The sequence below is a fragment of the Spermophilus citellus genome (assembly GCF_964194105.1).
Source record: "Spermophilus citellus genome assembly, chromosome: 1".
Classification (NCBI taxonomy): Eukaryota; Metazoa; Chordata; class Mammalia; order Rodentia; family Sciuridae; genus Spermophilus; species Spermophilus citellus.
In genome coordinates, this window is record NC_138182.1 from 47489727 (window position 1) to 47515735 (window position 26009).

A 26009-nucleotide genomic window follows, 5' to 3' on the forward strand; every position below is an offset into this window, starting at 1 on the left:
AGACGAGCAAGCATTTTAAAGAGCATGTAAAACTCAACTGCAGGAAATAGCTGCTGCCTAAGGTCAGTTGTGACCATTTCATGTCATTCTAGTGTGTATATTTCATTCTTTTTTTTCCTTCAGAGACCAAGCTTGTTATGTATGTGTTCCATCAAGTGGAGGGATCTGATAACTAGATTTTTAAACATTCTGATCTTTTTATAGACTTTAATTGGCGAACATGAGACAAAGTAATCTGATATATTCAAAATATGGTAGTTGTGTTAAGGACTTTCTGTCATCCTAGAATCCTGTGTTTTGGGTAGCTTTTATTTTCCTCTGGAAAGATGTTCTTTATCTCTGAAACGTAGGGTTCAAAACTAAAATGTCAAAAATATGAAGTTACCTGCTCATCTTCTTCCTGATCTTATATTTCAATTTCTAAAGACAGTTCTTGTTCCTGGGAGATTTCCTTTATGTCATTATAAATAAATAGGCTATTCTTCCTTAGCTGCATCTGCCAAGCAACACTGGCAGTCCTATTACTAGGATAGTAACTTATTGGTAATTGGGCTACACGGCAGCCTGATTTGTACTACAAAGGTAAAAATCATTATGCTGCTTCTTGCTCAACAACCACTTATTGAAAAGAGATTGAAAAGGGTATGAAGACCTGCTTTTCAGAATGTCAATAAAGTGCTTCCTCACAAGTCTAGTTTACCTTCTATGTTTTTCTTTATTGTAATACTCTTCCTGGAGGTGACTAGACTACATAAGACAGCCACCTGTTAGTCACATGCCAGCATAAATTATAAAGAGCTCCTCATAAGCCACCATAGTGAGATTGCATTGCTTACTTTCAGGTAAATTCCATTATTTGTCCTATTTTTGTGTTTTTATCTGGGAACTCCAGGCACTTTTGCAAGACTGGGAAGAACAATAAAGATTAAAAATAATTTGGGAATTTTTTACAAATAACAAAATGGCTTGAAATGATTTTGAATGTGGTTGATGAAAAAAAAAGAACTCAAATGTTGAGGTCTTTGACAGATTATAAAATTTTTATGTTTATTAATAGCTGGGGAAGAATTGCATAGGCCTTGTTAAAGCAAAGCATATAATAAAGATATGGCATTATAGACTTTATACCATCTTTTCAGTGTACTTCACATACTAGGTAAATTTCTGGAAAGCAGTTGAGAAGTTCTGTTTAGGATAACATTGCTTAGGTTTAGAATGAAATACTTTATGCTTCTTTGGTTGTCAACTCACAAGTTAATTTTACTTGACAGCACCTGTTACGTGAAGTGATGTCACACCATGCCCAAGATACGGGCAACCCACCAGCTACATGGCATGATAACTCTGCAGGCCGAACGGCAACCTTGATAATTATAAGGCCATGGATAATATCCCCCCAGGGGTTCACAGATCTTCTGGCAGTGGGTGTAGCTCCGCCTACATTCTATACAGCAGATTCCTTCGTGATCCAGTCTAGGATCAAATGTCATGCTTTCTCCTTCTTGCTGCTGTGAAATAAAAGAGAATTATCTTTATTTTCTTCATAATGAGGTTATAGCACATTGTTTTAAAATACAATCCTGAGGTTTTTTTGTACTGAATACGTCAAAAGAGATCAGCAAAATCTACTACTTGTAACTGCCATCATTTAGAATGTCTTCTGACATGAAGGAATTCTCACCTACCTAATCTGTTATTGGCAGAAAATTGTGGAGTTTTTAAATGGCACTCTGAAGTTCTTCTGTGCCTTTAATGAGCCATGATTATGAATATTCACACGTGAATAGTATGACTCAACTAGTTTCAAGTAAGAAAACAAATACTATGATCAAAAGTAGCATTTCTGCCACTGCTAATTTTAAGTCAGTGAAACACTGGTGCCCTTCTTCAGTAATTTTTTCCAAGGCTCCAGGGTGCACATTTGGAAACCCATGGGTCTAAGCTAAGAACAAGTTTCAGTCCCAGTTCTACTTGCTTCCAGAACATTGTCAAGTCATTTCATTTCTCCTGTCTTCTTTTCAGCAACAAAATGGGAATGTTATCTCCATAGAGTCATAAAGGGTCTATAACATTCAAGATCCATAAGAATTCAAGACAGCTTTGCCAACAAAATCATAATTAATGTAAAAATGTCTTTTCATTGCTGGGGAAATTATAAAGCTGGGAGGAATCTGCCCCCTGCTCATTTGCATATCTGGTTTACCTTTTCAAGATTCTGTATGCTCTAGTATTGCCCCTTAAAATTCTCATTTTCGTTTAACTCTTGGTGGGAAATGTAATCTTAATTAGGGGGACAGGTGTTAAAATTTTTAAATTTATTAAAAAATGGAAAAAACTGAATATTGAACATAAATACACTTACCTCAATTTGACAAAGTAAATTCTGACATGAATTTGAAGAGAATTGAAGGTATTGTAACATTTCATTTATAAATACATTAGAAATGCCTCCAAAATAAAAGGACATTTTTCTACACAACCACACTGTCATTATTGCACCTAACAAAATTAACAATTCCTTAACACTATCTGATTCAGCCATGTTCAAATGCTGTCTTCAAAATATCTACTATCTTACTCTGTTTTTTATTTTTTTTCTCTCCTTATCACTTTGAGATTGGGTACATCTGGAACAAAAACAACCAACTGAAATTACAGCTGACTTTTTGGGCAATGGTGTCAAAAGATCTGCTGGTTGAGGTCTTTTCTTATCTGAGGGTTCAGCAAGATTTGTCAGGATTAAAAAAAAATGTTACTGTAAGATTCTTCTCTTTAAAGGAATATGTGAAAGACAAATAATAGCCCAACATATAATAAAGGAAAATATTGTTATAACTGGAGTATTATTTAAAGAATATGGATCACTCAAGTCTAGAACCAGGGCAAAGTCATCCTACTCTTCTGTAAAGGGGCTGATACCCTCATCCTTGGAACTGATTTCAGGCCACCCAGCCACCTCCAGGATCATCAACTTTTGTTTGCCTATTCAGATTTCATTTCTTAGTTGGCTTATGGAAATACTATGGTGTCCTGAATTTTCTGATAAGATCTGGGATTATTTAAAAGATACTGTTGGCTTTAAATCTTTCTAGAACATATTAGCCTGATATGATAAACTAGAAAATACATTTGTAACACATGAAGCAGTGTAGGACTGAGTGCTTCACACATGCACACAGTGCATGAAAAGATGGTCAACTTACACATAATAAAAGATGAGCAATCTAAGAATTATTTTTTAAAGTTTGATGGGTGTGTAGCTAAATTTTAGAGGACATGCTCAATGTGTGTGAGGACCTTGATCACCCCCAGTATCACGAGAGAAAAAGAAAAAGAATTTTTTTCTTTCCATAGTAAGTGGGTCCTTCCATTACCATTTGCAGACATATGGCTGGTATAATTCCTTAGCAGCTTGGTATCCGTTAAAATATAAGAGTCCCATCTACTTGTATGCAGCAGACCCATGCTTCAGTATGCTAAAGACAACGTGTGCAAAAGATAAAACAGCTAACGATGAACAAGTTAATGCTATGTACTAGTCCCTGTGCTAAGACTCGACCTGCATTACCTCATTTACTCCCCATATCCCTGTGAGTTCTCTAAAGGTATTTGCTGTAGAGAAATGATTTATATGCCTACCAAAGCAGAAATACACAAGTTTATGTACATCCATATGTTGGAATACTACTAAATGAAAAGATAACACAGAATTAATGTGTATTATGTAGGAGTTATAGGCAGTCTTTAAAATGCATATTAAGTACATGTAGAACTATGTAGGCGATATGGAACAAGTTCCAAAATACTGTGTTTTAACGGGAATGAAATCAAGACATTGGCTGGGGTTGTGGCTCAGTGATAGAGTGCTTGCCCAGCATGTGTGAGGCCTTGGGTGGGTTCAATCCCCAGCACCAAAAAAAAAAAGAAAAGAAAAGAAAAAGTATTTATATATATAAAATACGCACACACACACACACCCATAACCTGGAAAGCAAGGCATAAAATTTTTGTGTTACAGTGTGTTTGCACATATGTGTGTGTGTGCTTCTGCAAAGAAACTGGGCAAATAATAATTGTTAATAGGCTGCTGCTGGCAGGGTGTCTGGGATGGAAGGGAAACACTTTACATTGTTCCCTTTGTAGAGTTTTTTTTTTTAAACTGCATACATTTTTTATTTTAATAACTAGTTACAAACATGTATATTCTTTTGCTGCCTGGAAAATACAGTAACTGTAAATGATACTTCTTTGAAGATTTTGAGTTTTTAGCACCTTAGTGCCATCCTAACAAACATCAATTCTCCACGTTGCAGGCTAGTGTTTTCATCTGTGTTTGAGTCTATCCCTTCCTTGAGGGCTGAGAGCCCTCAGGGCAGAAGTTAATAACTGTGGGTACAGGGCCTGAGAAAGAACAGGTTCTTCACAGATGTCTCTTAAATGGATGAATAAAGTGGATTTAAAGAGGAAAAGAGAATACTTTCACATTGTGTGTTGCTTCCAGGGTGCATACACTCTTGGAAACATTTTTAAATAATCAAATACATGATATGAATTTGTTTTCATGGGTTTTCCTGTGACAAAAAGGGAGAGCAAAGAAAGTAACTTTGAATAGAGTTAGAACCAATAAGGATTTTACACTACAGAGGCAATGTTAAGTGTTCTTACCCTTAATTATAAACCTTTTGCCAAATAGATGAAGATGTATTTTTAAAACAACTGAGTAAAGTTCTCAGTTGAATATTAAGTGCTTGTATGAAACCTTAAGTAGAAAGACCATTTCAGAGTTACGTTGAATGCATTCCTCTGGGCATGTCACCAGAACACCAGTACGCACATGGTAAGGATTATCAGGATTGAAGGGTTCGGCATCCTCTTGAACACTGGGTCTGGTTTCATTATTCAGTCTTCCAGGGCCTGGGCTGCCCCGGGACCCACTGCGTGGTCTTCTTGTGGTCATTGGAACAATTTTTCTTGCTACTTCTCTTCTTTCTCTCTGGATTTCTGCAAAAATTGATGTGTATTAATCCATTTATTTGATTAAGCAAGTTAGATATGCATTTTTTTCAGGGTGAAAAACATAAGAATATCAAAGTATAAACATGAGTACTCTTGTAACTTTTTGTACTGATGATTTTATGAAAGCATCTTTTAGAGTCTTGGGTCTGTAGTTAAGACATACAGATAATTCGTTTTGGTTTTATAATACTAACTGAAGCAAACATTGAAAGATGTTTGACAAAATCCCATTCTCAACAACTGTTTTCTTTGACCATTTCACTATGGGGCTGAGTAAATAAATACTATTGATTTTCTCTGCCTCCTTTACAATTAGGAATGGACAGTTGACCATATCTGGTAGACAGATAAGCAGAATATGGTAGTGCAGCTTGTGGGATAGTTTGTTTTATTGGTACAACAGGACAGATATAACTTCCTCTATCTTATTTACCCTTCCTGAATGTAGATGTGATATCTAGAGTTATGAGCCAACCTGTGACTATGAAGTGTTAGGCACAAGAATGGTAAACCACCATGCTACAGATAGCAAAACGCTAAGTTAGAAAGAAACATGATAGTATCACAGAGAAGCTAATAATGCTTTCATACCTCCAGGCTTCTGGCTGTTAAAAATAATTTAAAACAAAACCATATTTGTTGAAACCACTGATCTGTATTCTATTTCTCACAGCCCTAAGTATTCCTCAAAACATCTTTTTATTTAGTGGTTTTGGAAACTGAACTGAGGGCCTCACATATGCTAGGTAAGCACTCTACCACTGAGCTGTATCCCTAGCCTAATAGACCAGTAGTTGTAACTATTCCTAAAGGATTGGCTGTATAGGTATAAAGCTTTACAGTTTGCAAAGTACATTATCTTGTCTGATTCTCATAAAAAGTTCTATGGGATTGAAAAAGCAGCCACTGGTATATATGAGAGTCTCAAGTCTTGGGAAGACCCAGGTGGCCCGGCCACAATCACAGATGTGAACTCTGATTCCAAACCCCCCCCTCTAGTTAATCACACTGCTTCATACATCAGGCAGTGCCACCAATGGCCGAGTAACAGATGAAAAGTACCATACAATATGCACTTTGGTGTCTCCCTGTGCTTCAGTTTCATCTATAAAATGAGTATAAAAATATTTACTTCATAAGATAGTGATAAGGTTAGTGAAAATGTATATCTAAAGGTTTTAGCACAAGTGTTTATAATAAGCACTCAAATGTCAGATGATGATGATGATTATATCATGCTTTGTTATTTATGAACACTTAGTATGCTTTAAAGCTAGAGATAACTTTGGATAAACATCAGGGAGACCTGGATTCAGTCCACAACTCCTTTTACTAGCTGAATGACCTCAGGCAAATTACCTAATCTCTGTGAACCTTGGTTTCTTCATCTGTAAAATAGGTATATGAAGAGTCACCTCAACAGTTATTAATGAAGATTAAATAAGGACAAAATGTAATGCTCTAGGGAAGTGCCTGGCGCAAAGTCAGAGCTCTGTGGACATCGGCGCATTGCTTCACTTCTGACCTGCATCCAGGCACCATTTACAGCATCTTTGATAAATGACCCCAATGACCTGCAGGCTTCCAGATTGCAGAGCAAGGGCTACTGGACCCTGGAGTTGAGGGCATTTATTAGAATTAGAGGGGAACCAGACACCATCTAGAGGGAGGTTTATTTTCTTGATTTTGTTGTAAAATACAATTAACAAAAGATAGAAGCAAGCTCTGCCCTTTGGATGAGGTCTCACTAAGTTGTCTCAAACTTCTGATCTTCCTACCTCTGACTCCCAGATGGCTGGGATTACAGATATTTTCCACTGAGCCCAGCTTAATCCTTCATTACCTTTATTTTTAATATTTATGTTATTCCATTCTTTGGAAATATAAATATATGTATTTGGAGATATGTATACATATACATACGTATTATGAATACATTTATATTTATATATAAAATTATGTTTATGTGTAAATGTATAAGATATATAAATGTATTTATATATAAACAAATATATAAAGGATAAATATGTTTTTAACCCTTTTCTGATCTTGGGGCATTTGGCTGGTTTCTACTTTTCTCATGCACAGAATATATAATTCTTTTTATTTTATTTTTTACATTCTAGGGATTGAACCCAGAGTCTTGTGCATTCTAGGCAAGTACTCTGCCACTAAGCTATATCCCCAGTCCCATATGTGTAATTCTTGTATGGATCTTGTGATGATTGAATGTGGTCATGCAATTGGACTGTGAGGGATCAAGGAACATCTTGGATGAAAGGAACAAGCTCCTTCCCAAGGGTGAAGTTACTCAGTGTCTATCATTTAGAACTGCTAATTATACTGTCTTCCCATCCCCACTCCTCACCCCCTTGTCCTGCACTGTTATTTTTGCATAGCACCTTGTGTCATACTATATAATTTTCTTATTTTAATTTAATGTCAATTATGTCCTCTTGCTACAATGTAAAACTCCTTGATGGCATGGAATATTGTCTGTTGTTCACTGATGCACCTCAGAAGCCTTAAATAAGTTATGTGGTACATGATAGGTTTGTCAAATGAGTGAATGAACTCTGGGTAAGAGACTGTGTCTTCAGACAGAATGTGATTGGGGAGAGCTCTATGTGGTAACAGTGTGGGGACTTTTTTCCTTGACTGGAAAATGTAGTTCCTGGGTAGTAGAAAGCATGAAGGCTCACTGTCATGGTTTGGATCTGGAATGTTACCCCAAAAGACTCATGTGTTGACAGCTTGGTCCTCAACACAGCAGTGTTCAAAGGTGGGGTTTTGGGAAGTGATTAGATCATGAGGGCTCTAACTTTAGCAGTAGGTTAATTCATTGGTAGCTGAATGGACTACCAATGAAAGTCCATTGGAAACTCTAGGCAGTGGGACATGGTTGGAGGAAGTAGATCACTGGGAGAATGCCCCGAAAAGGTTTATCTTGTCTCCAGCCCTCTCCCTACCACTCTTTCTTTGCTTTCCAGCTGCCACAGGCTGAGCAGCTTTCCCCTGCCACACCCTTCTGCCTAATCTTAGGTGCAGAGCAGTGTAGCCAGCCAACCATAGACTAAAGCCTCTGAAACTGTGAGAAAAAATAAATCTGTCCTCCTCTAGTTTTTTTTTCCTCAGATATTTGTCATGGCAACAAAAAGCTAACAGCCCCACCTGGGTGAAGGAAGGTGGGGAATGGAAAGCAGGATTTTGGCAAGTGACCATAGAATTGTGTTACAACCACTGACCTGAGCAAGAGCATATATGAGAAAAGCACAGACTATTTGGCAGCCCTTCCTCCAGCCCCTTGGTGACAGATACTACTTACTGACATGCCTGGCAGCCACTGTCAGTGGCTTATGCATTGGATTCTGTCAGCTTGTCCTGGGTTAGAGAGTAGTCATCTCCTCCAGGCTTTGGAACAGAATAGGAACTAAGAATAAGTTAGTCATGTAAGAATCAGAAACCTATACTTTCTCAGCCTGGTGGGGTATTGTTTTAATTGTGGTAAAACCTATAAACAAAAATTTTTCACTTTATAAACATTTTAAAGTGTACAGTTCACTGGTATTAAGTGCATTCACATTGCTGCACAACCATCACCGTCCATCCCTAGAACTCTTTTCATCTTGCAAACAGCTGAAACTACCTGTTAAACACTAACTGTCCATAACAAGTCTCCCACCAAACCTAGTGGCTCTAATGCCTCCACTTTCTTCATTTCCATTCTATTCTCTTCTGGTGTTCAGTAGAATCTTTCAGAAAACAGCCTATCTCAGCTGTGTGAGGAGAAAGGCTTTCATTCCCTCCCCTCCTTGAACCAGAGCTACAAAGTAGACCTTGGGAAGGTCAATGACTGCAGTAGAAATGAAGTGAGAAGCCCTCTAGAGACAGGAAAGACTCAGGGGAAAGAGAGGCCTGCTGGTCTCACCTGCCCTTTGTCACCTGGAAATAGTTCAAAAATATGCTCCAGCCTATCTCTGAGCCCCAGGGACCTGGAATTTATTTTCTCTGGACTTGGAAGCTGATGCTCAAGCTTAGAAGTTGAGGAATCTCAGCCTATACCCACAGCAGCTTTTGGCTGTCCCATAATTCTAGGTTTGAGCATAATAAAGATTTGGTGGCATGACAGTTTCTTAGTCCCTTGATTCTATGCCTTAGGAATAAAAAAAAAAATGTAAAATTGGAAGGTGCACACAAGTGAGATTAAGGGGCACAGCGGCAAGAAGTGGGAGCATCATAAATAAAAGTCGCAGGTAATGCAGTGGTGTTCTGTCTTCCTGCACTGCCTCCTTTTAACCCTGTTGCTCCTTCCCTTCCACAGGGCAGTCACAGCTGTCATTCTCCGTGTCTTTTATCTCTCATGCTAATTACCAAGACACCATCACATGCATCCTGATGTTATCTTTCTTGTTACATGCTCAGACCTGTGGAGAGGCAGGGAGGAATCTCACAGGACCAGGAAGAATTCCAAGCACCATTAAGAGAACTTAAAATGTTACCTTTTGGATATGTAGGTTTAAGCCAGAAAATAGGAAGGTTGCCACAGAGTTCTAAGACTTTAGAACTCAAGAAGCTGATGTCCTTCACAGGCTGGTCAATAGCAACCCAGATAAGAGAATTTTCTTCATATTTAACAGGCATGATCTTGCCTTCCTGAAATTAAAAATGAAATGCACATGAGTAAAGAAGATGGTGGGACATGCTTCAGATTGAGTCGTGGGTTGCTAAAAGATTAGTTTACCTTGTAAAAACAGAATTCTGTGTGTGTCTTGCATGTGAGTGTGTGTGCCATGCACACACACTTTCAGGTTTCAGTCTCTTTGTAGCTCTCTTCACAGTATTCAGCACACCTCCTGTTACCCTGCCTCTGGATAGCTGTAATGTGTGAATGGAAGTGTTCTGTGTTGAAGTGAAAATTACTTGATACCAACTTTGAGATTTAGGTTAATCTGATGTTTTCGATCAAAGACGTTTTTTTGCAAAAAAGCAATTGAACAGACTCTGAAATCCTATAAAGGATAGAGGAACCCTTCATTTGAAGTGAAAATCTTTTGGGGTTTTGTTCTGCGGTTTCCTAACAACAATGGAAAAAGCAAGTGATTGGTTCTTTAATGTCTCCAGTTCAAAGTAGTATTTAACATAAACCATTTCTCCATTTCTCAGCTATAACAAAACATATTTCAGATGTTCCTCACATCAGGCACACCACTGAGATTTCAAAGCTAAACCCTAGATTTTCTTCTATAGAGAGATGCTGAGGATGGTTTGATAACCCAGGAGACAAATTTATTTTTGCCAGGTTGTTCCTTTCATGTATTTATTAGTTTGCAGTAGGTTGGAGAAATTAAAATGTTCTCTCCTTACTTTTCAGTTAAAAGCAGCACTTCATTTATGCTTTCTCCCTCAGGCTTATGGTTGCATTAAAACAACTTAAAGTTATTGGAAGAAGCTAACACTCAGGTAATCCAGTTATTTACCTTAAATTAAATGGCTCCATCCAGGAAATGAATGCTCTCTGAGTACAGTAGCTTTTTAAAGTTATATCAAACTGATAAAAAATTTATGGGAGTAAGTGATGCATAAATCTGCCCCATCATAATCTAAAGTATGCGGGGAAAAATGGAATGATTGGGATAATGCATGTAGATGCATTCTATAAGCTAAGAATGTCAAATAAATCTTGGGGCACATACTCGAAGTTTCTTACCCATTCCTTCCTCCTGCCCCTTCCTCGTAACACAGTCCTACTTCCTTGGAGGCAGCCCCTGCCAGGACAGACACTTGCTTTCTCATACTGTCCAGTGGCCTATGTGCCTGGCTGGCCAGTGCTGACTACTGAAATCCAGGCTAGAGTATGTTGAGGAACTGAGACCTGTTTTTACCTATCAAATTTAAATCACAGCTCACCCTGTTCAGCCTCTTTTGGATTAAAGAAGAGATTGTGTGGTGCTACCATGTTTGGAATTGGAAGGAAAGATAAAAATAAATAAATAAAATTCAAAGAGATGCTGGCCCCTGAGCAGTTCCACAGCTGCCTACTTCTGCACTGCTTACTGTGGGAGAAAAACAAGTCCCTATAAGTTACTGTAAGTGAAGTTATCTGCTGCTGACAGCCAAGCACACGTCTAATTCACACAGTGTATCGGCTGAATTGGCTTTTGTCCATCAGAGGGTCCATCATGCATGATAGAAACAACTAAAACACACGACAAATAATCTACCTCTATGGCAAAAAAAAAAAAAAAAAATCAGGTGCAAAAATTGAAATACAGAAATGTTTACCATGGTGAATTATTTTTTATTCAAAAATAATTATTTTTAATTATTAGTTTTTTGAAATAGTGAAAAATTGAAGATAATGGAAGTGTTCAAGAATAAAAGACTTTTGGGCTGAGGTTGTGGTTCAATGGTAGGACACTTGCCTACCATGTATGAGGAGGCACTGGGTTCAGTTCTCAGCACCACATATAAATAAAGGTCCATCTACAACTTTAAAAAAAGAATAAATGACTTTGAAAATTATAATCACATAATCTACATGGTAATTTACATTTTAAAAGAACTAAAGTGAAAATAATAATACAGCAGTCTCACATCACTTATGAAAATAATATCTGATACACACCCACCAACACAGAAAACCCACCAAAATGTTAACATTAGTCATCTGTGGATTGTGCCATTGTGGGTTATTTTATTCTTTAAATTTGTATGTATTTCCAAAATTTTCTACAGTAACTGTTGTTTTTAAAAATCATGGAAAAAACATCAAAAAGTAACTTATAAAATATACTGTAGGCTTATGAGTAGATCTGGGTAAGCTATGATTGGGGAGCTGGTTCTTATGGAAGGCACAGAGAATGAGTCCCATGTCCTTTTCTGGGGAGGATGGCAAGGATGATAGTTCACTAAAGTCTTTGTGATTGAAAGTGAGTGGTACAAATGTATTTAAAAAATAGTGATAATGCAGTAAGAGAGTTTCAGGGGTCAGAGCAAAGGAGGCATGGTTCCCATTTTTAGATTGGCATCAGTGGGTTACACAGAGAGCATGGGCTTCATTCTGAGCTGCTCAGCTCAAGAGGAACAAAGAAATGTGATCAGAGGAGAATGGCTGGACCAATGGAGTCTGGAAAACATCTCACAGGATGAATGCTGGGGAAACGGGGAGTAAGCGAGAGAAAAGAGCTCATGGTGGGCCACTTTCAAAACTTTGTTTTTTGGCTTATGCTTTGTTTTGTTTTCAGATAACTCCTGCTGCTGCTCCTTTGGGGGCAAACAATCAGGCAGTTTCCAGGCACCTTCGCTTACCCATATTTTCTCTCTTTTGCCTTGAGGGAACTAACACTTGCTGCACTTCCCTCTCAGGGATACTGGAAGGCTCAGAGGTGATCATAATAAAATTAGCAATGATGAGCAACAGTCTTTCATTCAACATCTAGTAGATTCTTTAGGATCATGGGCACAGTGTGTCTACCCCCAATTTTCAGATGACAAAACTGAGACTCAAGGAGTTAAAGCCACATCCACAGCACTAGGATTTGAATCCATGTTTTTCTGATTCCAAAGCCCATTTTCTTTCCACCATACTTGGAACAACTTAAATGGTACACCATAATAGGTGTGACCACTTTGTAAGACCTAACATCATAAAACTGTAAGGTATGATTGTTAAATGTGTCTTTAGAACTCTGTGGAATTCTTAGTGAATTTTAAAAAGATCAAACTTAAAAGGCAATTTACTAATAATAAATGAAAGAACTATGTCAACAAAATTCATAAATTGATATACATAGAAAAGGAATTAAATATATGTTATATAGCTTTCTTGCACTGACCTTGAACTAAAAGGAGGAAATTGTAGAGAAGCCATCTCAGTTCAATGTTGGGCAAAACAATTTAGAACCTTCCTTGATAAAGCTTCTGGCCCACAGTTGGTGCACCTTATCATAGCTTTACTGTGGAATCTTAATCACTGATCAGATCATTTCCTAACATCAGGCAAGTGAGGGTCATGTGGGGACCAAGCCCCTTTCTGCACTTTTAAATGTGACTTCCCCAGATCTTTAATACATCAACTCAGAATGATCCTTTGGAACCAGTAGGACAAAAATAGTTTAAATTGCTTTGGTAGAGAAGAAATAAAACTGAGGTCTGGTCATGAACCTTCCCCTGGAGATGGAAGGGGTTGTGCCTTCAAACAGTAGCTGCCAAAGCTCTCACTGTCTGAGCAAGTGGGTACCCACCAGTTGGGAGGAGATGCTTTGTTTGGTCATGGTGCCCACCTCCGGAAGACGAGCCTTCACCTGCGCTTTGATGTAGCACTTCTCTCCTCCAGCAAAACGTATTCCTGTAATGCCCTAGGAGATAAAAGTATATCCATCCAACTATCCATTCATTCATTTATTAACTGTTATGATACAGGCACTGTTCCAGGTGCTGGGTATGGGGGATGAACAAACCATAAAAATCCCTTCTCTCATGGGATTTACCTTTTACCATTATTTACTAAAAATAAAACAAAGTCAGGTAGAAATAAGTATTATGAAGAAAATAAGCCAGAGAAGGATAGAAATGTCAGGGAATGGTACTTTAGGCAGCATAGGAGAGGAGACTACAAGGAGGTAATATTTGAGTGGGTCAGAATATGTTGGTGACTCCACTGATGACCACAAGTTCAGATGAATTGCTAGCTTTTCCACAAAACCTCTCTGAACTCCCAGTTCAGGTGAGTCCATCCTCTTGTCTCTATCTCTCATTTGGCATTTAGTCTACACTGTTTATTTAGTTACAAGCTCAAGCTCAGTATCTTTGTCTTATTTCTTTTTTCTTTTTGGTGATCCTAAAAAAATTCTCAAAAGATGTTGGTCAATGCCAAGCACAATGGCACCCACCTGTAATTCCAGTGACTCAGGAGGCTGAAGCAGTAGGATGGCAAGTTCAACGCCAGGCTCTGCAACTTAGGGAGATACTGTCTCAAAAAAATATATCTATACCCATATTGATATAGATCTATATGGCTGGGGATGTAGTTAAGTGGTAAAGAGTCCCCGGGTTTATTCCTCAGTACCACACACACAAAGAAAGATGTTGGTTAAATTAATTCTACTAATTCCTAATTGTCCTAAGCTACTGAGCCCAGAGTAAACAAAAAAGCTTATCATGTCACCAGGAGATGAACTCTGCTCTTAGACCTTACCCGAGAACCTGGATCTTTTGTTTTTGTCCCCTGTGAGTCATAAACAGTGTCTCCACCTCATCTGCCTGGGGACCAGCCTCAAGGGAAACACTGGCACAGGCTCCATCTTGGCTGAAGCTCAGCCACTGCTTCTACCCGCAGAGGACATGAAGGGTAACTGTATATTCTGTCCCCGGAGTATTTATTTTTGCTTTGCTGGTTTTGATTTCATGACAAGTGAGTAGCCAAAAATAGTCTTAAAGGTCATAAATTTTATTCCATAATAATGTAGACCCCACCTCCAAGTCTGAACCTTGACAATCTTATGTGTGTTGAGATGGATGTCAGGATGATAACTGAATGGATTGCAGAATCGGTGCTAAGGAATGGGGGAAGAAAAGCACTTAGAAATCTAGGGATCCTAGCTCAGGATTCAGTCCTTTTAGGTGACGAATAAAGTTAATTGTTAAGTCATACGGGAGGAGATTCAATGAAAGTTCTGCTTTATTTGAATTTAGCACCAGGAACCCTATGAAGCTGGTGGGTAACACTTTGTGAATGGAGTAGGAAAGTTTCATTCATTCTTTCCAAAACATCTCATTTTTTGCCTTGAAGCCTGGTTAGCCACGTGTACATACATAACCCATTTTTCCTATTTCTCCTGGCACCAGGTGTCATTCAGACAAGGTATGGTCACCATCCCCTGCTTCACAGAGGAACATCAAGGGGTCTGACTTCAAGCACTAGAATGCCCTGGAGAAATTTTAAGAACACAGATTCTGGGCCCTCCCCAGAGATTTCCATTTGATTGGTATGGCACTGGTAGTCTTAAAAGTTCCCCAGGTATCTATAATACAAAGCCCAAGTTGAGAACTACCAGTTTAGGGTAAAAGGAACTTCTTTAGGAAACTAAATTTTGAAATGACTGTAATTACCTTTGGACCCAAGTTTCTTCTGTACCAGTGTCTCATAAACTTTCCCTTGCATCACAGTCATTTGGAGGACTTGTTAAATAAGATACAAAGTTTTGGGTCTCACTCCCAGACTTACAAATTTGCATTCCAGCAAGCTCTTGGATACTACCCTGCTGGTGGCTTCAGGAACACACTTGGAGAACCACTGTTGGCTATGCTATCACCCAAAGTTCTGCTGCTCTTATTCTGTATGTCAATCTAGGACCAATGGTTCAAAAAAACAGAAGGCAGGGGAGGATATGACTGCCTTCCTATGTAATATGTTCTCTTAACTTCAAACACTCCTGTCCTCTGAATGTGAGATGTGTGGGAGGAAACACCATAACCCCCAAGGAGAGAGTTGCTTCTGCTGAAAGATAACAGCACCAAATGTGAATCTAGCACTGAGTTGGTTCTGGCAGTCTACACATTGCAGAGAACTGAAACCCCACAGGGGCAGGACCAGCAGGAAAGAATTCACAGAGTTTTAACCACCGTGTCTAGCTACAAATCCACATCAAGCAGCCAGACATCTTAGGAGATTAAACAGAGAACTAAAGGAAGCACAAGAAAGTCAAGCAAACCTCCTGCTTTTTTTGCAAACAATCAAGGCCTTAGAAGCTGGTGATAATGAAGAAATTTGCTAACAAAGGCAATGAGTGAAGATTTCCAAAACCTAACATTTTTATTTAAAAAATCACCTTAGCTGTACATTTTTTTTTTCTTTCTAGGGCATTTCATCTATTTTTGTGACTCCCAGAAGGCTCTCAGGAAGGCATGGAGTCCTGCCCCTAAAGGGTATTTTAGAAATTTCTGGAGGAGTTTTTCGTTGTTACAAAGATCGAGATGCTCCTGACCTTACTGGGCTCTGCCCCGGGAGACTGGGTCCCACAGAGCCAGGGGTAGTCCCAAGAAACTGACTGTCCTGGGTCTAAGAGAAAAATCCATCTATATAGGAATCTGTGCCTAGAACCCGACAGTGTTTTACATATAAATAGAGAATGATTTTTGGCACAGTTGTAATGTACAGTGAATTTCCTACAAATGCAATTGCAGTGAAAATAGAGAGAAATTGGTACTTACGTCCACTGTTTGAGAAAATGATATAACATTGCATTGCCAAAGCACACTTGTGTCCATCTGCATTTCGGGTTGTGGCATTGACAGTCATTCAACTACCCCATATGAATTTGACTTTATTATGTTTTCTAATGCATCAGGCTAAACATTTATATATGAGATTCATATTTTACTATAAATTACTTTCATTTTATTTTTCCTTTATTAAAAGACAGTTGAGGACTATATTGATTTTTTAAATCAATAGCCTACCTGTCTAGGTAGATTATATTATCCTTTTCTCCTCCCAGCTTTCTAATTATAAGTTTCAAATATTTACAAATTAAATGTACAAAGAATATTCATATACCCATCAGTATATTGTGTCTTTTAATTTCCAACCAGGATTTTTGTTATTTAAATGGGGTATTTAGTCTGAGGGGCTCAAATCAGCAGCACAGATGCTTGGGAGATTATAACCTCCTAGAACCATACACTCATGCACTATGAATTAACCCAGTGTTTGTTTCTCTGAGGTCACAGAGCCCAGTGTACTTTTTTTCAGTGCTCTTCTCCTTTGGGGGTTCTTTTTTGTTTGTTTGTTTGTTTGTTAGGATCTATTAAAACCTTGGTGGGGTCCTTGGTGAACAGGGGGACTGATCATTTATAATTCAGAACCTATCATACTCTGGCCCCACCTATGTCTCCACCATGTCTCTTCCCCCTTTGGAATGTACTGGAAGCAGGAATATACATCCCTATTGGTCATTGCTTCCTGGTCCTCGAGAGTCCTGCCCCTACCTCTCTGTTGAAATCCAAATTGTTCCTCAGGATGATTCAATTGTCATCATCCCTGTCAAACCTGCTCAAAGCCCCTAATGGGCAGCAATGCCAATATGGCACTCTGCTCACGGCTCATCACAACACATTTCTTGGGCAGACCTGGCACTGTTTCTATGTGTGTGTGTGTGTGTGTGTGTGTGTGTGTGTGTGTGTGTGTGTTTGCCTCCCAGACTGGACTGGATGGTCCTTTAGGGACAAATGTCAGTCATCTTTGCATCCTCTGTGCTTAGCAACATCCCATACCCAGAGGGAGCCTCAGTCAATAACTTCCTGAATTTGACTGATGGTTTAAAGTAGAAGAGAAACCAATAGTGCATGACCATAGAGGCTGATTCATGTGTCTTCAGAAGTCCTGGTTGTTTAAACCCATAACAGGTACTATCCATCAAAAAAGTGTTCCACTCACCAGTTCTGGCTTAGAGAGATGTGGAAGCTATCAAAGAAAATTGATCAGTTTATAAATTATTTGTGGCCCTGTTGGTCTATGAGAACAAAACACAATCAATACCATTATTAGAAAGAACCAAAGGATTATAAAACAGATATATAGGTTTGGGATTAAAATATTTTCAAAGGATACATGAACATCTTGAGAGAGATAGATCTTTTCTTATCTTTGTAGCTCCCTTTGCATATCTTGATATTGGGGCACATCATAGGCATTCAATTTTGTTCTGGATTGAATGATGTGCATGGAGGAGTCACATTTTATTAGTTTATATTGAGTAGTACAAAGAAAAAATGCATCTCCCTGTCCTGGGTCTTGCAGTAAAAGCCTTTAATAGGTCCAAAGAAATTATACTTGTGCACTGACCAGAACCATTTGCAAAGCTATGACCAAACAAAGTACAGCTGGGCACAGTCCGAGCTGCAGAGCCTGTCTCCAGGGCGAAACCACTCTGAACATAGCCTGTCCTTGACATCATCGAATAATGTGCAACATCCCAGGGCTCTAATGTTAGCATCTGTTGGACATTCAAAAGGACTTGCAAAGTGCATTTGGTGCCAGCAAGATGAGTGATTTCATTTAAATGAAAAACATCTTTAGTTTTTCTCATCACTCAGAAGATGGGTCAATGAGATGTTTGTGGACCAATAAACTATCGGAAGAGACATTATTTTCAAGAGCTCTTTTTCATTATGAAGTTTCACCTACTCCATCTTCAGATTTAAGAGGAGAACCCAAATAGTGAGGCCTCTTCCTCACTGCAGAATGTGAAAGAGAATAAGATATTTATGTTGGCCAATGGGAAATTAGTCTGGAGTGACACTTTGGATGGTAGCAGATGTAGGCTGAAGCATCACTAACTAGCTTAATATCTCAAATAGCCTGTAAATTAATTTTTTTGTGGTAAAACAAAACAGTATTCGTTTTCAAATGGAATTTGAACGATTTTTCAGTAATAGGTCATGGCTAGAGAACACAAACTATAAAATAGATTTTGCCCATGCTCATTTATGTATTAAATGGAAAAATATGTAAGTAGATTCTATTTGTTGTTGATGGGACTATGAGATCCTTAAAATTTCCTTCCTCTCTAGAAATTCAGATTTCAGACCTTGCAACATTCTAGGATACATTTTATTTATTATGTTACAGAAGACTACTTGAAAAGAAATAGTTCTTTGAAGTCTTTCTGCCAAGACTTTATATAATTCTAAGAACTTGCTCTTTTCAATTGTGATTTTTTTCCATTTTTTGTAAATATCAAGTTTTATTTTGACTTCTCAGTCCATATCTTTTATTTCCTAGAAGACGAAAAATTTGTTTTTCAAAGTAGTTTTCCCAAGTGCACAGGTTTATGAATTTGACAGTGTTTTTTTTTTTCTTTTTTACTTTTGGAGACAGAATTTTACTATAGTGCCCAGTCTGGCCTCCAACTCCTGAGCTCAAGCGATCCTTTTGCCTCAGCCTCCTGAGTTACTGGGATAAAAGTATGCATCACTGTGCCCAAAGGTGTTATTACTATTGTTTCATATTATCTTTTTTTCCATGGAAGTGTGGTCCTCTCCTTTTGAAAATCTGAAGAACAAAGTATGTGGTCCTTTCTCAGAGGGAATATGCTACATGCTACATGCTGATCAGTGGCACTAATACTACTGTAAAGAACAGTTACCATGTGAGTGTGTGAGAGAGAGGCTGTATCTCCTTGAATTAGAAAAGTCCCCCAGGCTTGCCTGGTTAAACTCTCTAAATGCATGAAATATACTTACATTCTGGAAATCATTAACTTCGATTGCTTCTTCAGCTCCACTTCCCATTTTAAAGGTCTCCAAGTTGTTCCCAGCATCTATTTCCATTGACCCATCTTGTAATTTTCCATTGATACTCATAGTATAATGGACATTGTAAATCTAGAAGTGAACATAAGAGTTAGTAATGCTTTCTTTTTCTAGCAATTCAGGGTTTGTCTTTAGAACTGCAGTGTGTGACGTAGCTTTCAAATTTTTCAGACATATGGAATCATCCTTAATAGTAATTCATTAATATATGAGGACTTCATCTACATACCAATCATGAAATACAATGATATCTGCTATTTGCAATCCTGGCTGCACATCAAGAGCACCTGGGTAGACTCTCCAGGTAGCATGCCTGGGTTTCACACAGGACCAATCAAATCAAAACTTATGAGGATGGGGTTTGAGTAATGATCTCTCTTTTCTAAAGTTCATTCTGTCATGCAGCTGGGTTGAGAATCAATGATGGATAAAAGGAAATTGAGAAGTGAGAGTCAACTGGGTTTTCAGTTGAAGAAGTCTGTTTGCAGTGGCACCTGTTTAAAAATTGATCTTTTAAATCCTTTGGTCAAGATGAGGCATGGAATATGGCATATACTGGACTGGAGACAGGACTAGGATATATCAACATAGAACAGTACTTGTAAAGAGCATTGTCAAGGTACATATCTATTCTGAGTCAGAAGATAAATACTCCACTCTATGGGATGAGTGTATGATATTGTAGTGCATATTATTGGATGTAACATGTATGGGAGAGGGGAGCCCGGAAGAGGACTGGTCCAGGAATCAGAAAAGCAGCCAGCCATGCCACATATCCCTGGGTCTTAGAAGTTACCTGGAGTATAGAATGAAGAAGTTGGACTCATAGGTGGTTTTCATCTATGTACCTAGAATTCTGGCACTCCACAGGCATGGCCCAGAGCTGAGGGTGGTGAAGCAGGTGGAACTGTGATGTTCCTTCCCTGTCTACCCACAATCTAGCCAGAGCAGTTCTGCTTTTTCTCTGGTGTGTGTGTGTGTGTGTGTGTGTGTGTGTGCGCGCACATGCACATTACATTTCTGAGTAAGATTTTGCTAGAAAAAATTCACCATTTTTTTTCCACATGTTTTTTTTTGTTTGCCACTAAATTAAATGATCCAGAGGGCTTCCTTAACTTTTTTTGTTGTTGTTGGTACCGAAGTTTGAACCCAGGGCCACTTAACCACTGAGTCACATCCCCAGCCTTTTTTAATATTTTATTTAGAGACAGGGTTTCACTGAATTGCTTAGGGCCTTGCTGAGTTGCTAAGGCTGGCTTTGAACTCATGATTCTCCTGCCTCAGCCTCCCAAGCCACTGGGGTTACAGGCGTGTGTCACCACGCTGGCTCTTAGATATCTTATTACTGTGCTGGTTTAAAAATAATTCATTTGCTGCTCCTGCTCAGTGTGCTGCTGTCCTACTAGATTTGTGTGTAGCAGAGATAGTACCGGGGCTTTTCTTCTTTCTTTTTTTGGGCTTAGAGGCATGTCTATAGCTACTTATCTTTATCTATCTATTTTATATATGATGAATATAAATTCTGTGTGAAGACACATATGCATACGTGTACATTTTCAAAGAGGATGGACTGAGAACTGATGAAAGACAGTTTGTATCTGATGTCAGGCCAGCCAGTCAGAACTGCAAATAGCTCCCATTTAATTCAAGCCTGATTTTTCTCCCTCATTATGAAGAGTCACTGTCACATGGAAAAGCACTGGAAAACCTATCTGTTCTATCTGTTGTTATTGGATCTTTACTTGGAGAAAATTCATTAGTACAAGACCTACGGAGTACTATTTTATTCTATCATCAGAGATGTAGAAATGGCTTTGCCATCCCCCACCCTTTTAGGCAGTAGCATTTATTTAACAGGACAGAAAACATCAGCATCTAGCTTAGCCTGACCATCACACCGCCCCTCTTCTCTCCTTCTAAGGCACTCTGATACCTGCAGTTCATTGTCTCCCACACTGGCCCCATCAGAGGAACCACTTCTAGGGGTTCTGATTTAGTAGAGCTGGAGCAGAGCCCACCAATCTGCTTTAGCTTTGTCCCTCCGGTGGTCCTTATGTGCAGCCAAGTTTGGAAAATCTGTTTTCTTTGGCTAAGTCAGTGCTTTCTGCAGGTCAATCTGAGAAAGCAGGCTCTGTTCTGGCCAGTGCTCTCTGAGGAGCCACTGTTCACATGGCTGGAATGATGACTGTCGAAAGGAGCCTGGCAGACAAGACCCCTGTGAGTTCCTGCTGGCAAGAATGTCCTCCACTCAGGTGACAAGAGGCTTTTTTTCCCCTTCTTTTCAGCATTGCACATAAGCATTCACTGTAAAGCAATGCAACATTTAAGAACTTAACCATTTCCAAATTCTTCACAGTTCTTCAGAAGGCAGGATTATAACACAGAAGACTGGCCTGTGGTCTTCTAATTTCATTATCCCACCCCCAACAAATGCTAATTAGGTATTGTATCCTTTGGAAAACAGCATCAGCCCATCTTTTTGTTTTATTTTGTTTTGTTTGGATACTGGGGATTGAACTCAGGGGCACTTAACCACTGAGCCACATCTCCAGCCCTATTTTATATTTTATTTAGAGACAGGGACTCACTGAGTTGCTTAGGGCCTCGCTGTTGCTGAAGCTGGCTTCGAACTTATGATCCTCCTGCCTCAGCCTTCCAAGTCGCTGGGAGCTTTATTGTATTTTATTTAGAGTTGTTTAGGGCCTTGCTAAGTTGCTAAGGTTAGCTTTGAACTCTTAATCTTCCCGCCTCAGCTTTCCAAGCTGCTGGGATTACAGTTTACCACGTCTGGCACATCAGCCCATCTTGTATGCATAGTATACTATTTTCATGGCATCAGCAGTGAGAAGCCTGAGCCCTCCTAAAGCTCTCCTGAACAGGGGTAGGGGTAGCGCAGGATGGGAGCCAGTCTGCAGTTTCCAAAGTTCTGGGCTCTGAGCTAGGGAGGAAGCTGGGCTGCTGGAGAAGCAATATATTATCTACTCTAAGCTCAGGGAGTTGTTGGCACCTAAGGCTATTTCTATCCAAGTACAATGAAGTATATTATTTGCCAAAATTCTGTTCAATATGGTGCCTTTTACAGCCAAGGATATTTGCTAATCAGTTTTTAATAAGGCCTAGGTTCTATAAGATTAATTACATAATGTTTGGGAAAATGTCTAGAAAAATTAGTCTGAGAAGAAAGTCCTCGAGCAATGGTCTCCTCCCCTCATCCCACAGGGTGGGGTTGTCAGTTCACATTGTTTGGAATTTCCCATATGTCAACGACTTGTTCCATTTACAATAATGTGGATGAAAAATGGCCTCAATCTTTGAGCCCAGTCAGTGATCCCCTGATTATTAGTACCCCTCGCTTCATTGTCCTCCAGCCAAATTTCAGCCCTGTCCTCAGGGACTTACCCATCTGAAAGGGAGAAGAAGTGAATTATAGCTGGTTTTCCTTTGAAAATTGGCGTAGAGCAGCTGAGGCATAGCTAATCCCCAAAGAGAGACAATCCATTTAGTTTGATATGTCTTTCTGCTTGACGAAGACTTACCTTTTTTGATTATGTTTTGTTTGGGTGATTTAGATTTGTATTCAGGGAAGGCAAAACCTGTGCATGTGCTATGCTTAGATGGTGTCAAGTTTAGTCTGTTCTGAATTTTGTAGTTTGTTTTTCAGAGAAGTAATATGGATTGACATAGGGCATTTTGAGAATTAAAAAAAAAAAAACTACCATGATTTTCTTCATTCTCCTGTCTGTGTAGGCAATAGAAATAACTTTGATTCTTGGCAATAAAATATGATTCACTATTCCTCTGTATTCTTAGAATTTAATACTCTTCTCTTGAACCAGACGACCAAACATCTTGCAGTGAAGTGGAAGAAAAAAAAAAGAGAGACTCATTTATTTAGTATGATTATTGAAACTCTCTAAGAATCTTGTCAATCAGCCGTGTTGGTCTTGAATAATTAAATGCTGAATGATATTTCTTTTATATAAATCATGACCAAACTATATACTAAAAAAAATTAAAAAGCAAAGCTATTTTTATTCCCAAATGGCCTGTACTATTGAGGTTTTGCTATCAAAAGATAGCATTTATATTTTAATACCGTCAGATTTCCCAAAGGGATGACAATCTAAACCCTGCTACTAATGGAGATGTAGATATTGAAAACGTTCTCAGATTCAGATTTGCTGCTTTCAAATATGAGCATCTGGCCCAGCTTCTATATTTAAAGTACAAATACATTAAGGCACTTTTCAAATCCACACAAAATACAGTGCAATTCTGATCTTACAAATTGATGCTTGTAAATTTGATATAGTCTCTAAAACAGTGCTAAATGGCATGCTTATCTACATTAGGCATTTGAGTTAAAAATACAAATTATGCAGTGACTGCAGAAGATGTGATGTGTAAAATGGTTGAATTGCTTTCAGCACCATTTTCTCTAAGTACTGGAATTCGTTCATGCTTTGAATTTCATGGTGGGAGAGGGGGAAAAACAGCAGTTACAGATCCTAGGAGGACAGTGATTAAGAAAGAGCCCTTTGTATATACCCTGGGGATGGAATTCTTTTCCATTAGTTGAAATAAGCTTATACTAGACCTGGAAATGATCATCAAGATAAAATGCCCCCTTTTACATAGGTGAAAACATTCAGGTATTTAGTGAACACACTGGAACTCTGCCCAGTCAAGTTAGAAGCAGCTTTTATATTCCTTGAGAGTTCATGAAGCTTTAACAAAAATAGTTGCATACAAAGAAGGTAGGACAGTAGTTTGTGAAACATTTACCATTAAATCACATGTGACTAGGCAAGAATAGATTCTCAAAGAGATTTGCCACTATTAAGAGTGAGAGAAAGAGAGAAAGAGAGAGAAGGGAGTGTTAGTAAAAAATAGGTTACAAAACCCTCCTGAAAGATCAAATTCACACCCAAGTATGGGTTGGCTGTTTCTCCACTCCCTTTGTCCTAGGTCTTTAATTTCTACTCTTTCTCAGCTGGAAGAGGTCTTAGAGGTCATTCAGTTCCATTTCTTCCTTTAAGAAGGAGGAAACCAAGCTCAGAGAGGTGAGATTCCCTACCCATAAACACACAACTGCCTAGTGTAAGCCCCAGGCCAAGGGGGGCCAACAGCTTTCCTGCGAAGCTCCACTGCTCTTCCATTCTTTATTCTTTGTTAAAACTTTGACTTGCTATGATGCTTTCTGTGAGTAGAAAGCAGCATAGCAGAGTTGGATGGAAGAACAGAGAAGGTATCCCTAGAGGACCAGCTGGCCACTGAGTTGGCACTTCACAGACCAGTGCTCTAGCTCCACCTAGGGGGGAACTTGAACGTAACCGAAAGGACCCCGCCACCCCGCGCGCCTCCTGACCCTGCGCACCCCCACTCCGGGTTGTGCCTGGCGCTTCATTCTTTGGACTCACATGATTGTCACTCCCCTTCCAGAAGTAGAAGGCCCCGATGGCACCGAAGAGCAGCAACACCGCCCCCGAGATGAGGACCACGGCTCCGACCTTAAGCAGTCTAGCGGGGCTGGAGGGCTTCACGGTCACTGTGGCATACGCCTGCGGGCGGGGGTGGAAAAGGAACAATCGTGTCTGCGTGGCTCACACCTCTCCATCCCAGTTTTGCGTCCCCAGGGAATCAGGGGTGTTGGTGAGAAACAGCCTGTCCTGAGCTCCCTCAAGGGTCTCTTTCTCCTTGTTCCCTTCCAAGGGTCCCTTGTTCTCAGGCTTGGAAGTGCCATCAGCAAAGTTTTCGCGGTGCAGAGTCACTGTTCTGCGGACTGCATTCTCCGCAGCCACGGGATGCCCTCCTCACGCCCGTCTGTGGTTCACGAGCCCCTTGCACACTCACGCGTGGGGCGCCACCCCACGCACACATTTGGGCACCCCAATCCCCCTCCCCCTCCACACCACTCAACAGCACAAATCCCCTATTCCTCTGTGGATCCGGACACTCATGAGCAGCCCGGGCCCAAAGACTAACCCACCAGTAGGACTGAGGATCCCGGGCTGTACTCACCGGGGGACTGCAAAACTCAACGTCCTCAGGTCCCACCAGGGTGATGGGAACTTTGTCGGAGTTCTCTGCCATGGCTGCGGCGGGAGGAGCAAGACTCTTGGAAACTTTGCGCGCACTCTGGGCTCTGTCCCGCTGCCCCGACGTGCCGGGCAATTCAACACAGCGCGCGCACTGTCACGGCCAGCTCCGCGGTCCCCACCCCTTCCAGAGCCTCACCTTTCTCCTCCCTTCTCTCTCCCGCCCCGGGGCAGCAGTAGGAACTCGTCCTGCATTCTCAGATGTCCCCCTTTCTCATTCTCTTCTATACAATGGCCACCAAGTAACATCCGGATAAATCTGAGTAAGGGTGAATGTATCCCCCAGAGCAGGAATGCTGAGTTCTGCGATTCCAAGAAATACTAAATTGCCAGGGCCATAAGCCGCCTACCCAAGGATCTCTTAAAATGTCAGATGCTCTGCCTTGACATCTGACCGGAAGCCATTTTCCACTGAGTCTTCCTTTATGCGTGTTGTGGTGCCGGTGGAAGGGGACCCAGAGGAGAGCAGGGCTGTGCAGGTGGATGGGGAACACTGGCCTAACAGTGCCAAGGTGAGGACGCCTTTCCACTGGCTTGACGTTGCTGGATGGCTTCTGGGACTAGGACATAGTGCAGGGTCTT

At 39.9% G+C, this 26009-nt stretch overlaps 1 protein-coding gene across 1 annotated transcript; it reads right to left on the minus strand.

The window, feature by feature from the left end:
- Positions 1-1226: 1226 nt before the first annotated feature.
- Positions 1227-25488, minus strand: CNMD (chondromodulin). The gene is made up of 7 exons (XM_081290745.1): positions 25351-25488; positions 24750-24890; positions 19261-19401; positions 13260-13373; positions 9516-9669; positions 4835-5001; positions 1227-1508 (listed from the first exon to the last, which is right to left on the minus strand). Exons 1-7 carry the CDS (start codon positions 25420-25422, stop codon positions 1293-1295), a joined length of 1005 nt encoding a protein of 334 aa, XP_081146871.1. The 5' UTR covers positions 25423-25488; the 3' UTR covers positions 1227-1292.
- Between the last annotated feature and the right edge of the window lie 521 nt (positions 25489-26009).

Coding starts and splice junctions, on each gene's coding strand:
- CNMD (XM_081290745.1), bottom strand. CDS start 25,422: ATGGCAGAGAACTCCGACAAAGTTCCCATCACCCTGGTGGGACCTGAG. Junction 24,891..25,350: donor TTGAGTTTTGCAGTCCCCCG/GTGAGTACAGCC, acceptor CCCCGCCCGCAG/GCGTATGCCACAGTGACCGT. Junction 13,374..19,260: donor AAGTTAATGATTTCCAGAAT/GTAAGTATATTT, acceptor TTTATCTCCTAG/GGCATTACAGGAATACGTTT.